At 40.8% G+C, this 13274-nt stretch overlaps 1 protein-coding gene across 6 annotated transcripts in view; it reads right to left on the bottom strand.

Moving 5' to 3' along the window:
* The window catches only part of LRGUK (leucine rich repeats and guanylate kinase domain containing), an 84370-nt gene that overhangs the window by 29723 nt on the left and 41373 nt on the right, over nucleotides 1–13274 (bottom strand). For all 6 annotated transcript variants that reach the window (XM_084619042.1, XM_084619043.1, XM_084619044.1 and 3 more), the window contains exons 12-13: nucleotides 4170–4266; nucleotides 2868–2981 (exon numbers count right to left, since the gene is read on the bottom strand). In XM_084619042.1, the coding sequence (XP_084475168.1) occupies nucleotides 2868–2981; nucleotides 4170–4266 (211 nt within the window). The remainder of the gene's footprint in view (nucleotides 1–2867; nucleotides 2982–4169; nucleotides 4267–13274) is intronic.

Here is a 13274-nt window from a genome sequence, read left to right as displayed (position 1 = left end):
ATCCAATCTACGGCTAGGCCTAACCAGCAAAAATGAGTCCTGAGTGAGTACCGTAGGCCTCCAATCCTATAAACCTGAACATGATTAACTTCAAGCATGAGAACAGTTCTACTGACTTCAATGACACTGTTCAAGTACAAAAGTATTTGCGGGATGAGGGTCTTACATACCTACACTTAGGGCAGGTCTACATTACAAGCTTGGTTTGGTACAGCTGCACTGATGCAGCTGCACAGTTGTAGCGTCTGCTGAAGACACTCTCTCCCGACAGCATCATAATTTGCAGCATCCAGCCAACATACCACTGGGTTGAGGTCAGTTTAGTGTGTCGCTCAGGAGTGTGGATTTTTCACACCCCTGAGTGACCTAGTTATACCGAAGTAAGCATATAGCGTAGACCTGACCTTACTTACATATGCCCCTGAAATAAAAAGGAATCGGAGGGTGGCCCACAAAGTGGTGGGAATAGAGAGATGCAAGGAACCCCTCGTGTTTGCAATAAGCTCTGTCTACAAAAGCAACAAAATGTGCCTTCAAGTGTAAAACAAATCAAAAACCAAAAATGATACATCACTAAAATGAGGGGTGGGGATGGAGTCTGTGTGGGGGCCAACCAAAACTTAAAACTGAAGACGTATCTGAAAAATAGGATTGAAACTTAAATTGTACACCTAATGTGCACATGCAGCCACTGCAATTTTATGTTCAAATGGGGTAACTGTATGCACCAATGGCCACGTAAACAAGGGATGGGTCCTGAAAGTGCCCTGGAACATCTCCCCTCACTGTGTTGCAGAATGCAACAGGTACTTCACTGACTAGAAATATAGTTATTACAAAGGGGACAAATCCCACCTCCTAACAGTGCAGAGGTGATAGATTAAAGGGTATTAAATGGCTCAAATGTTTAGCCTCAGCTCATGAACCATAATTAAAGTGTTCTTTTAATAGGCATGAATCACTTTTGTTAGGGGCTTAGGAGATGATAATGAACTTGAAGCCTTTCTGCTTCAGATGCATAACTCACCATTATGGTTTGTCATCAACAGGTAGAGGCCACAGCAATGCAGACTGCTGCATAATTATTACACGCTTTAGAACTCTGGCACCAGAGATATTTCTTAACTAGATGTTTATGATATTGCTGTTGATAATATCCAATAAAGACAAAGTAACTTCCCTATTCATATACAGGCCCTAACTTCTCCATCATTTAGTAATACACCTATTTTGAGAAGCAGTCAAGCTTTATGAGACACATCCCACTGTGTCATGTCCAGTTTGTCTTCACTTGTGAATTTAGGGTCCTAGCCTGTGAGAAGCTGAGCATCCTCAATGCCTGTTAAAGTCAATGGGAGTTGAATATGCTAATACCTCAAAATAGGCACTCAGATTGCAAGATCAGACCATTTAATTGTTGGCCCTTTGATACAGAGCTATCGCTATACAGTGGCTTGTACATTTCTGGCAATATATAAATGATTAATAATAATGCACATAAACTACTCCCACTGAATCTTGTAGGCACCTAAATTTACTCGGCACCTATATTTTTGCAATAAAAAGTTCGCTAGGCACCAATGTTTCTGTCTCTGTGCATGTGCACTGCTGCCTCCCACAAGTCCCAGAGCAATCTACAAACCAGGAGAAGAAAGATGTTCGGCTGCCAAACCACAGGGGGGCCTGATTCGGAAGGTGTGCTCAGAGGCAGCCTACCAGATTGGGCCCCTCAGGCAAATTGACACAAAACCACCAGAGAGGGCATAACTTTTTTATCCCAGTGCTTAGAGTACTCATCTGGGAGATGCCTGGTTCAAGTCCTTCCTCCACCTGAGAGGAAGAAGGGATTTGAACTGAGATCTACCACCTCTCAGGTGAGAGCTCTAACCACTGAGTTATGGGGTATTCTGTTGTGGGGCTGTCTCAATCTCTCCTGTTGAAGCTGTCTTACTGTGGATCAATAATTAAAGAGTCACGTAGGTCAGAGAGAGAGAGAGCGCAAGCGAGCACAAGCATGAGAATGACTCTATAGTCCAGTGGTTAGAGCACTCACCCAGGCTCCACTCATCCTACTCCAATGACTCTTTAGTTATTTATTCACAGTGGAAAAGCTTCAACAAGAGAGAATGAGGGAGCCCCATAACAGAATATCCCATAGCCAGTGGTTACAGCAGTTACCCGAGAGGTGGTGGATCTCAGTTCAAACCCACCTGGGAGGGACAACTTGAAGCAGGCATCTCCCACATCCGAGATGAGTACCCTAACCACTGGGCTACAAGTTATAAGGGAGGGGTATCCCATCTGTGACTTGCTAGCAGAGATGGCACCTCCCTGCAGCCTGATCTTAGACATCTATCTCCTTGAGGGACTTAGCACACATCCCTCTGGTCATCTTCCTCTGGCTAGCTTAGGTGTTTCCCTGCCTGGCAAGCTAGCTTTTGTGAATAGCATTTTAAGGCCCCTATCTCTCCCCATTCATTGTATGGGGAGCCTAGGCACCTAACTCAGGGTTCGTGAATCGCAGTATGTTTCTATGATTTTCTAGACTCCCAAATGTTGTGGGTTTTGATGCTCAGCTTAGCAACATCTAACTCCTTTTGTGCATCTAGGCCCAGTAACCTGCCCAAGGTCACTCAGGAAGTCTGTAGCAGAGCAGGGAATTGAACCTGGGTCTCCCAAGTCCTACCTTAGTGCCCTGACCACTACATCATCCTTCCTCTCACATGAGAGGAATTCTCATAATGAGAATTATTTAATTAGAGCAGAAACTACAAAGGTAAATGTTATTCTTTTGGATTGATAATGAACACGTTTCCATGTTTTGTTTTTCGATGATGTTATAATGGTTAAGTAATAGTAACGCCTACCTCTATTTCCAAATGAACACAGCTTGCCAGTCCCTCTCTGGCAATGGATTCTACAGTATCTCTTCCTAATCCGTAGTAGTGGCTGCTATATTTATAGGTTGCAATAAATTTCCCCTGAAATTAAAATGGTGATGTGTCATGACAATGGAAAGATTGTAATGAAAACAGCTTTCCTACAGAAGCACAGTAAAAATTATTGTTCTAGACTTGGTTACCATTAGTATACAGCTCCACAAAGCCTAAATCATCAGTGATAACAAGGCCACCTGGGGTGCACAACTTGCAGAGAGCAGCAAAGAACAGGCCTCAAGGGTGCAGGCTGTACATTGTTTGGGAATAATAAAACATCAGCTCATTGAAAACAAGCAGCTGATGGATTACAACTTTACATTGGTTATTCATTCACCCTGCAAAGAAGCACAAGATCTAAAGCAAGAGGCATCTTCCTTTGACAGTGCCTCAAAATGAATGGCAGCACCGGATAAAAGAGAAGATACCAAAGAGGAAAGTGGGTACACAAAGCAAACCTGCAAGGGGAACATATACTTGGGAAATAAATTTCAACAGTGAAACTTGGCAAAAAAAAACTTTGGTGCCCAGTACTTTGTGTCCAAAGATATTCTTTGGAAATTAAACCACACTGTCATTGAGAGGTAAACACTAAACATCAATTCAATGGCTTATGAATGTGTAGGCCTTGTGTATCTACCAATAAAGTACTATAATTGGGCTTTTTGCGCCCAAACTGCACTGGGAGTACAGATATGCACCAGAAGCAGTAGCTGGAGACATTCTGTCTAGAGAGAGAAGAGAAGCAGGTACAATGTCTCCAGGGTCAATCTGCTATCTTTTAAATCCTGTGCTCCCCATAGGGCTCCTAGAACATTGAGAAACATGGTAGGACCCTATCCACAAGCCTCGTTTTGGCTTTCTAGCACCCCTATCCTCCCCACCCCCCAACACACACACACACACACACACTTGGTATTCACATATGCAAATGACCTATTATTTATTAATATTACAATAGTACCTAAAGACTCCAACTGATCTATGTGCCCCACTGTAAAAGGTACTGTAGCTAAACACAGTAAGAGACAGTCTAGCTGACCATTTGCACAAATAAACACCTAATTTGCACATGAAACTGTGCTTACTGGACATGCATATTAGTCATGTAATTGTGCACACATCTCATTTTTTCAGAAATCAGGCCTTTAGAAACTTTTTGTTTCAGTGAGATCCAGTGAACTCACTGATACTACAGGTTTAGGCCTACCAAGACACAAGTCCAATTCTTACCATGTTCAACATATTGTCAAACACCTCCTGAGAAATGAAGTAGTAATCAAGTCTGTTGTCTTCTCCGAAGTAAGATGCCCTCGTGGTGTGACAGGGGCTGGAAGATATATGATATGTTAAAGGAACCACCAGTTTTCAATCATTTAAGAAGCTGGTAGTGGAGGAGGAGGAGGGAAGAGCACGAGAAATCATTTTATTTTAAGCAGAGAAGAAATATGAGGACAATAAAGAGGTGCAAAATCATACCACTAATGCTGCATATTTGAAAGAATAACTATAAATGCAAAAAAACTGTATTACATTTGGGCTATAAATCCAAACACACAGGACGTCTGTGTGGAAGCTGTCACAGCACCGATAAGTAGGGAAGTGATAAATTCATCCTCCCCCCCACCCCCGCTTTGTTGACTCCTGGCTGATATATAGGAATCTTAGATACAGGAGGGGTGGTGGGAGGCAGGTTGAGCAACTAATAGAAGTAGATGGAGGGACCAGTGGTGAGCTCCAGAACCAGCAGTAAGAGGGTATCAGTGCTGGAATCAATGAGATTGGCTGGAAGTAGGGGGAGGAAAGGGAACTATTTCAAATGCACACTTCTATTTAAGAGTAACCATTTGAAGTATCTGACACATGAACTTTCTTTTGAGATGAGGGTCATACAAATATGAATCTGGCCAAATAGCTAAGTCTACATATGAAGAAATTTTAGTTTAAAGGCTCCAGTCCCTTCCTACACATTCTGTTTCACATAAGCACCAGCATATGGTCCTCAGTCACTCCTAACAGTGGGTCACATTCCTGAGAGGTGGTACTTTGCTAATAGTGTTTTTGTGCCACAGGACAAGCAGAACAAAAATGTTATGCATAGACTTACACTGACAATATTTTGTCTTCTTGACTGCTCCATCTCAGACAAAACATAGCAAAAAATATTCACATCTAAATATATGGAGCCTGGCTGGGTTATTAAAACACTGATAATGGATTTTAACCAGCTTTGCAAAATAAAACTGGACAGACAGCTTGTTTGCTGAGCTTTGGGTCTTGAAGCCTCAAGCTAGAGATCACAGAATGAAAAAAAGCCATGTCACACTTAGGGGCAGCATTGTCTAGGTCTGGGAACCCAGATTTCATTCCCAAGTGTGACACAAACATGCTTTATTTGGTATGGGTATTGGGTAACTGATGAAAAATAGAATACTTATGAGCCTGGTTCTCATTTATACTTAGGCCCTTTTACATTGCCAGAGTAGTGTAAAAGAACCCTACTGTGAGTGAGAATCAGACCCTTGTATGTCTATTACTTTCTATGCCAAAACCTATGTGAGTAGATGTACCATTTGTGTTTAACTTTGAACTGCTTATTTCTTTCCGTTCTCTTTTTTTGTCCCATAGGTGTTTCAGTGGACTCCTAATACCATAAACTAGTCAGCACCAAGCACAACGGGTTCCTGGTCAATGACTAAAGCTCCTAGGTGCTACAGTAATATAAATAAAAAACCCCTTCCAAAAACAAGGCCCTTCTTGTTTTTATTTCTTTTGAGTTTTGATAATGAAGATCTTGTAAAGCCTCTCTTGTTTCCCTGTAATTTTATTAATTTGATCATAGAAATCTAGGGCTGGAAGAGATCTTGACAGGTCATCTAGTCCAATGGTTTTCAACCTTTTTTGGACCAGGACCCATTTGTAAACACTTGTGGCCAATCCCGACCCAATAAATAGCTTAAGTAGAAAACACATGAGTATTTTGGCCCCAAAATACTTTTTACCCACTACATGTAATAACAACAATAGTAATAAGTTAAAGAAGATCAACAGTCAAAGTTAAAGGCAGAAATCAACAACAGGAACAGATTAACAACAGTATAATAAATCCTAGGTTCCATTTAATGAGAAACCCGAGTTTGCTGCCTTAGACAAATTAGAGGATTGGGCCAAAAGAAATCTGATGAGGTTCAACAAGGACAAGTGCAGAGTCCTGCACTTAGGACGAAAGAATCCCATGCACCGCTACAGACTAGGGACCAAATGGCTCGGCAGCAGTTCTGCAGAAAAGAACCTAGGGGTTACAGTGGACAAGAAGCTGGATATGAGTCAACAGTGTGCCCTTGTTGCCAAGAAGGCCAATGGCATTTTGGGATGTATACGTAGGGGCATTGCCAGCAGATCGAGGGACGTGATCGTTCCCCTCTATTTGACATTGGTGAGGCCTCATCTGGAGTACTGTGTCCAGTTTTGGGCCCCAAACTACAAGAAGGATGTGGAAAAATTGGAAAGAGTCCAGCAGAGGGCAACAAAAATGATTAGGGAACTGGAACACATGACTTATGAGGAGAGGCTGAGGGAACTGGGATTGTTTAGTGTGCGGAAGAGAAGAATGAGAGGGGATTTGATAGCTGCTTTCAACTACCTGAAAGGGGGGTCCAAAGAGGATGGCTCTAGATTGTTCTCAGTGGTAGCAGATGACAGAACAAGGAGTAATGGTCTCAAGTTGCAGTGGGGGAGGTTTAGGCTGGATATTAGGAAAAACTTTTTCACTAGGAGGTGGTGAAACACTGGAATGCGTTACCTTCGGAGGTGGTGGAATCTCCTTCCTTAGAAGTTTTTTAGGTCAGTCTTGCCAAAGCCTTGGCTGGGATGATTTAGTTGGGGATTGGTCCTGCTTTGAGCAGGGGGTTGGACTAGATGACCTCCTGAGGTCCCTTCCAACCCTGATATTCTATGATTCTATGCTCTTTGATGAGTTTAATCAAAGTTTGGTGTAATTTTAGTCAGCACAATCCAAAGGTCATTTTCAACATCCAGTCTCTTTCTGCTTTTGTTCTTCAGTTGAGTCAGGGCAGAGAATTCAGTTTCTCACAAGTATGTTATACTGACAGGCAAAATGACTATAATAGCCTGGCAAGCAAGAGCAGGATATTCCAACAGCAGCACTGCACCAAAACTGGGGAAGGCTCATTTCAGTATATTTTCTCTGTAGACTGCGATCACAAGATAACTCGACCAGCTGAGATTCTTCCTCCATAGTAGACTAACATTTTCCAACACAACTCCAAATAGATCCATTTGGATAGTATCCATTAGTATCCATTCTTTTCCCTTGAGTTCTTTGTCTGGAAAGTAATCTCAGAATCTTTTGTGTAATTTAGTTAAATGATTACTGATTGTTTTCTTCAGTGCTTCCTGGCTAGCAGAATCTTTCCAATTTTTTGTTTCTAGACACTCATTACGAAACATGTCCATTCTATTATTTGAAACATGTTTGTTCACCAGAGAAAGTTTTTTTTTAATGCAACAATTTTATCAGTTTGCTCAAAGCGATCGTGCCCTCTTCCGTGTGAAGATGGATTCAAATAATTTGGATAATCAAATATATCTGCCATATATGCAACATGAGGAAGCCATGTGTCATTACTGAAGTGCTTTGCCAGGTGAGATTTTTTTTTCTTCCAAAAAAAAAAAAAAAAAGCTGCCAACTCACTTTTAAGTTCAAATTCACGAGACAACACTTTGCCATGGGACATCCAGCGAACCTCAGCATCGTAAAGCAGATGTAATGTGCACTGCCCATTTCCTGACAGAAAACTTGAAAGCATCATGAATTCTTGGCATATTGTTTGATGTAATTCACAATTTTGACAACATCTTTAAGAGTTTTGTGACGCTCAGGTACCATGTCTTTAGCTGATAATGCCTCCCTGTGCAGGAAACAGTGGTTCCACATTGCACTGGGTTCTTTCAAAAAGATTATCTGAATAACTTCTGAATGTTTCCCTGTCTTTGAAGCAGCTCCATCAGTTGTAACACCAATACACTTCGACCAGCTCAATCCCACCGACTCCAAGTAATCATCCAATGCAACAAATATATCAGCAGCAGTAGTAGAAGTAGGCAAATCCACACTAAACAAGTACTGGATAGGGTAACTAGCTTTGTGGATGGGGGGAAGCAGTAGATGTGGTATATCTTGACTTTAGTAAGGCTTGTGATACTGTCTCACATGACCTTCTCATAAACAAACTAGGGAAATGCAACCTAGATGGAGCTATAATGTGGGTGCAGAACTGGTTGGAAAACCATTCCCAGAGAGTAGTTATGAATGGTTCAAAGTCAAGCTGGAAGGGCATATCAAGTGGGGTCCCATAGGGATCAGTTCTGGGTCTGGGTCTGTTCAATATCTTCATCCATGATTTAGATAATGTCATAGACAGTACACTTATAAAGTTTGCAGACAATACCAAGCTGGGAGGGGTTGCGAGTGCTTTAGAGGATAGATGTAAAACTCAAAATGATCTGGACAAACTGGAGAAATGGTCTGAAGTAAATAGGATGAAATTCAATAAAGGACAAAGGCAAAATATTCCACTTAGGAAGGAACAATCAGTTCCACACATACAAAATGGGAAATGACTGCCTAGGAAAGAGTACTGCAGAAACGATCTGGTGGTCATAGTGGATGACAAGTTAAATATGAGTCAACAGTGTAGCACTGTTGCAAAAAAAGCAAACATCGTTCTGGGATGTATTAGCAGGAGTGTTGTAAGCAAGACACGAGAAGTAATTCTTCCGCTCTACTCTGCACTGATAAGGCCTCAACTGGAATATTATGTCTAGTTCTGGGCGCCACATTTCAGGAAAGATGTGGACAAATTAGAGGAAGTCCAGAGAATAGCAACAAAAATGATTTGACGGTCTAGAAAACATTACCTACAAGGGATGACTAAAAAAAATGGGTTTGTTTAGTCTAGAGAAGAGTAGACTGAGAAGGGACATGATAACAGTTTTCAAGTACATAAAAGGTTGTTACAAGGAAAAGGGAGAAAAATTGTTCTCCTTAGTCTCTGAGGATAGGACAAGAAGCAATGGGCTTAAATTGCAGCAAAATGGCTTAGGTTGGAGATTAGGAAAAACTTCCTAGCTGTCAGGGTGGTTAGGCACTGGAACAAATAGCCTTGGGAGCTTGTGGAATCTCCATGATTGGGGATTTTTAAGAGCGGGTTAGACAAACACCTGTCAGGGATGGTCTAGATAATACTTAGTACTGCCTTGTGTGTAGGGGACTGGACTCTCGAGGTCCCTTCCCATCCTACGATTCTATGATTCTTGAAAATCACTTTCCCACATGTGCCTCACAAAAACCAGCAAGATATGTATCAAATCGCACTCTGTATCAGTCTGTAAACAGTCGCGTACTGAAAGACTATCAGCTGTTTGCAGTTTGAGGTCTTCTAAGATATCGCAGATTCTTCTCTGTATTGTATCACTGGAGAGAGGGATTGTTTTTAATTTTTTTGCAGCTGACTCACCCAATAATTCAGTGCACATGTCAATAGCAGAAGGTAAAATTAACTTCTCAGTGACCGTGTGAGCTTTTTTACATTTCACAATGCAGTGCACAAAAAGGTAAGAAGCATGCGATGCTTGCTCCCAGATAGTAGATACACATTCAAGTGTTTTTTGTGACATTTCCAAATCTTTCCTTTTTTGTTTAAAAAAATCAAGAGGCTTGTCTTTATAGCTAGAGTGCTTTGTCTAGAAATGCCTATGTAACTTTGATGGTTTTAGGCTTTCATTTGCTAACAGTTCAAGCAGATGACACACTGTGGCCTGTGTTCATCATTTCGGTCCTCAATAAATGAAAACCCAAGCTTTAAGTAAACAGGGTCGTACCTATGATTATTTTTCTTCTTAGGCTGTGATGAATTCCTGCTATCACTTGTACTTGCAGTTGCAACAGAACAGGTTTAAAATGTATCCATTTCACTGACTAAAGACTCACTTTGTGATTAAAATGCACACTCGTCACTGAAAGTTCTACATGGAACACTCATCTCCCATAACTTCCCGCTTTGCATTCGATTGTCTAATTTATGAGGCTACAAATGGGTCACAGAGGTAATGGATTCCATGATTTTATGTGACCTCTGCGACTTCAGCCCCGGGTGGCAAGGCTCTGGGCTCTCGCCCGCCCATGGGATGGCTCCAGACAGCCACGACCCTTTCCTACATTCTTGCGACCCGCTTTTGGGTCATAACCCCCACGCTGACGCAGGACCTTGACCATCCCTGAGATGTTTGTCTAACCTGTACTTTAAAACCTCCAATAATGGGGATTCTACAACCTCCCTAGGTAACCTATTCCTTACTTAACTTATATTTGGACAGTTTTCCTAATATCTAACCTAAATCTCCCTTTCTGAAAATTAAGCCCAATACTTCTTGTCCTATGTTCAGTGGACACGGAGAACAATTGATCCCTGTCCTCTTTATAACAGCACTTAAAATATTTAAAATCTGTTATCAGGTCCCTCCTCAGTCTTCTTTTCTCAAGACTAAACATGCCCAGGTTTTTTTAAACTTTTCCTCATGAGTCAGACTTTCTAAACTTTTCATCATTTTTGTTGATTTTCTCTGGACTTTCTCCAATTTGTCCACATCTTTCTTAAAGAGTGGTGCCTAAAACTGAATACAGTACTCCAGCTGAGTCCTCACCAATGCTGAGCAGAGCAGGACAATTACTTCCTGGGTCTTACATACAACCCTCCTATTAATACACTCCTGAATAAATAAATATCTAAGTCAAAGGGGAGAGATTTTTTTTTCCCCTGTACTGAGATCTTAGATTTAATGTGGAATAAATTCTTTTCTTTAATACAACTGAGTTATAAACCACTAAGAAATTAAGTTTATAATGCAGAGGCTGACAGATCCTTAACTGTAGCAGCACTAGTGTGTACCACTATTTTATCAGTGAACTATGGCAAATGAGAACAGTGTGGTGCACATGGACCCTATAAAACTTTAACTTCAAAGGCTTGATTTTCTCAAAGATATTACAAACATATCCAGCTTTAAAGGACATTCCTGAGCACAAACCAGATGGTCTCGGTGTCCAATTTCATTTTATTTATTTTTTGAAAGACTTTTACCCATTACAACTTTTTTAATTGCAAGGCCATGTTCACATTTGAACTGCCAGGATACCTTACACGAAATACATTTTTAATGAGTGGACTGTTTGAAATTTAAAACAGTAAGCCATAAAATTGCTGAAATCTCCACTGAATAATTAAAATACAACTTTGCTTTGTAGTTGCAATGTTCTGCTCTGTTAAAATTCTCTCTCTCCTTTTTTCTCATACATAAAACTTTTGAGGAATAATACATATAAAAAACAATGCTTTTGGAAATCAGACAGTGCTTGGAAAATTCGGGCCAGTTTTCAATTAGTTATAATTTCCAAGCTGGTCTCTCAAAGCACTCATTGTGCATGATTTTTCCAATCTTGTAACCATCACAGCTTTTCTGTCAAAAAGTCCTTTGGACTTGCTAGTCATGTGACTTAATCTAGCATTATAAAATATTACAAACACCCAGCAGATCTTCACATTATAGGACTTGAGTTGAAGGAGGTGCCTATTATATAATATCACTGATACTCAGTCTAGGGTTCTGTGGTGCTGGGCATCCAAAGAACTAATTCCGCTTCTACATTGTCAACTATTATATATGCACTTAAGGCTCTATTCTTATGACTTATTACATTAGTACCCAGAGGCCCCATTGTGTTAGGTGCTGTACATATACATAGTAATGTATATAGATACATACATAGTCCCTGCCCTGAGGAACTTATAGTTTAAAATAAGGCAAAATGCAACAAGTGAGCACCAGTAACACATGGCTACACAGATTACTGCAATGTGTACTATATAGCACTACCTTTGAAAGGTAGAAGTTACAGCTGGTGAAGAATGAAGGAGGCCCATTTGCTTTGTCAGAATTAGCTACAAAAAGATTATTACACTGGTCCAGCTACCTTGAAATTTAGACTCTACAGCTGGTGAAGAATGGAGGATTCCCACTTTGTCGGCATTAGTCACAGAAAGCATATTGTAATAGTTCAGTAATTACACTGGCATCCTATTCACTTCTGGATGCAATATGTAGGTGCCCTGTATAGATGCACCCTAACACTTTTGTAGTGGGGTGTGGCAGGCTGGCAGTTTCTTGAAATATCCTGAATGAACTTTACTGAATTAAGTTAAACCTTACAGAGTTAGTTTTAACATCTTTGGAGTTCATTGTATTAAAAATGCAATTGTGTATGTGTTATTGTGGAACTGTATGTATTTCCATGGGAAAGGTAAATAGCAGAAGAGCAGGGGGTGATTAGGCAAATTCACTCAGGTTGTAACATCTCCAGAGAAACCACCCCCATGGCAAAGTATACATACACTATTTCCAACTGGATTCTCCAGAGACTGACAGATAAGGAAAGAATTTTTGGACAAATAGGCTGGTCTTAAACTGGCTCATGGCCTTCTTCCTGATTCAGAAAATGGACAGGACCCCTGGTCCATGGAGGGTCCCAATCCTCAGGGTAGGGATTGAAGGACTGGGTCCTCCAGAACCCATGATAGGCTTGGGGTTATTTGGCAACCTTTTGGAATGCATGTAAGTTTTTTTATTGTTTTAGTATATTTTCTCTGTAATGTTTTGTACCTTAAGACTAAAGTAGGCTTGCCTAGGAAGTGCTGTGTGATAACATATCTGTTGACAATCACTCTGTTGTCTCTGAAGAGAAAGTAAGGGGGTGTTCTTGAGCAACCTGTCTGTGCTGGGAAATACACAGTGAAGGTAGGGAACTATGCAGCCTGGGAATACCCTGGTCCAAAGGGAGAGGGATACGGGCCTCCATCCAGAAAGAAAATAGCTGGGGAGCTGGAAGCCAACAGTAGGTGCCCTTGCTGAACCTGAGGGGAAATACAAGTGCAGTTGCCCTGAACTGTGACACAGTAACATGAACTAAAGGAAAAGTTCAGATGAATGGATGGATGGACAGACAGATAAAAGGAGCAGTAAAAAGGTGCTGATTTTGCTTTGCAGTTCACTTTTAAAAGAATCTTGATAATTTATATAGCATATTAAAAAATAAGGAGATATTATATGATGACCTCAGACAGCCTAGATCTAGTAGGAGACAGAACGCCTTGCAATGACCATTTAACAGTCTTCTGTAATATTTAACTTAAAAAAAAAAAAAAAAGCAACAATTTGAGCCATGACTGCACTCGATGGTCTCTTAAACTGATAGAGTAAATT

The sequence above is a fragment of the Lepidochelys olivacea genome, assembly GCF_965140295.1.
Source record: "Lepidochelys olivacea isolate rLepOli2 genome assembly, chromosome: 1".
NCBI classification, from domain to species: Eukaryota; Metazoa; Chordata; order Testudines; family Cheloniidae; genus Lepidochelys; species Lepidochelys olivacea.
Note: the sequence above shows the minus strand (reverse complement) of the source record. Positions and strands in the feature narration are given on the sequence as shown.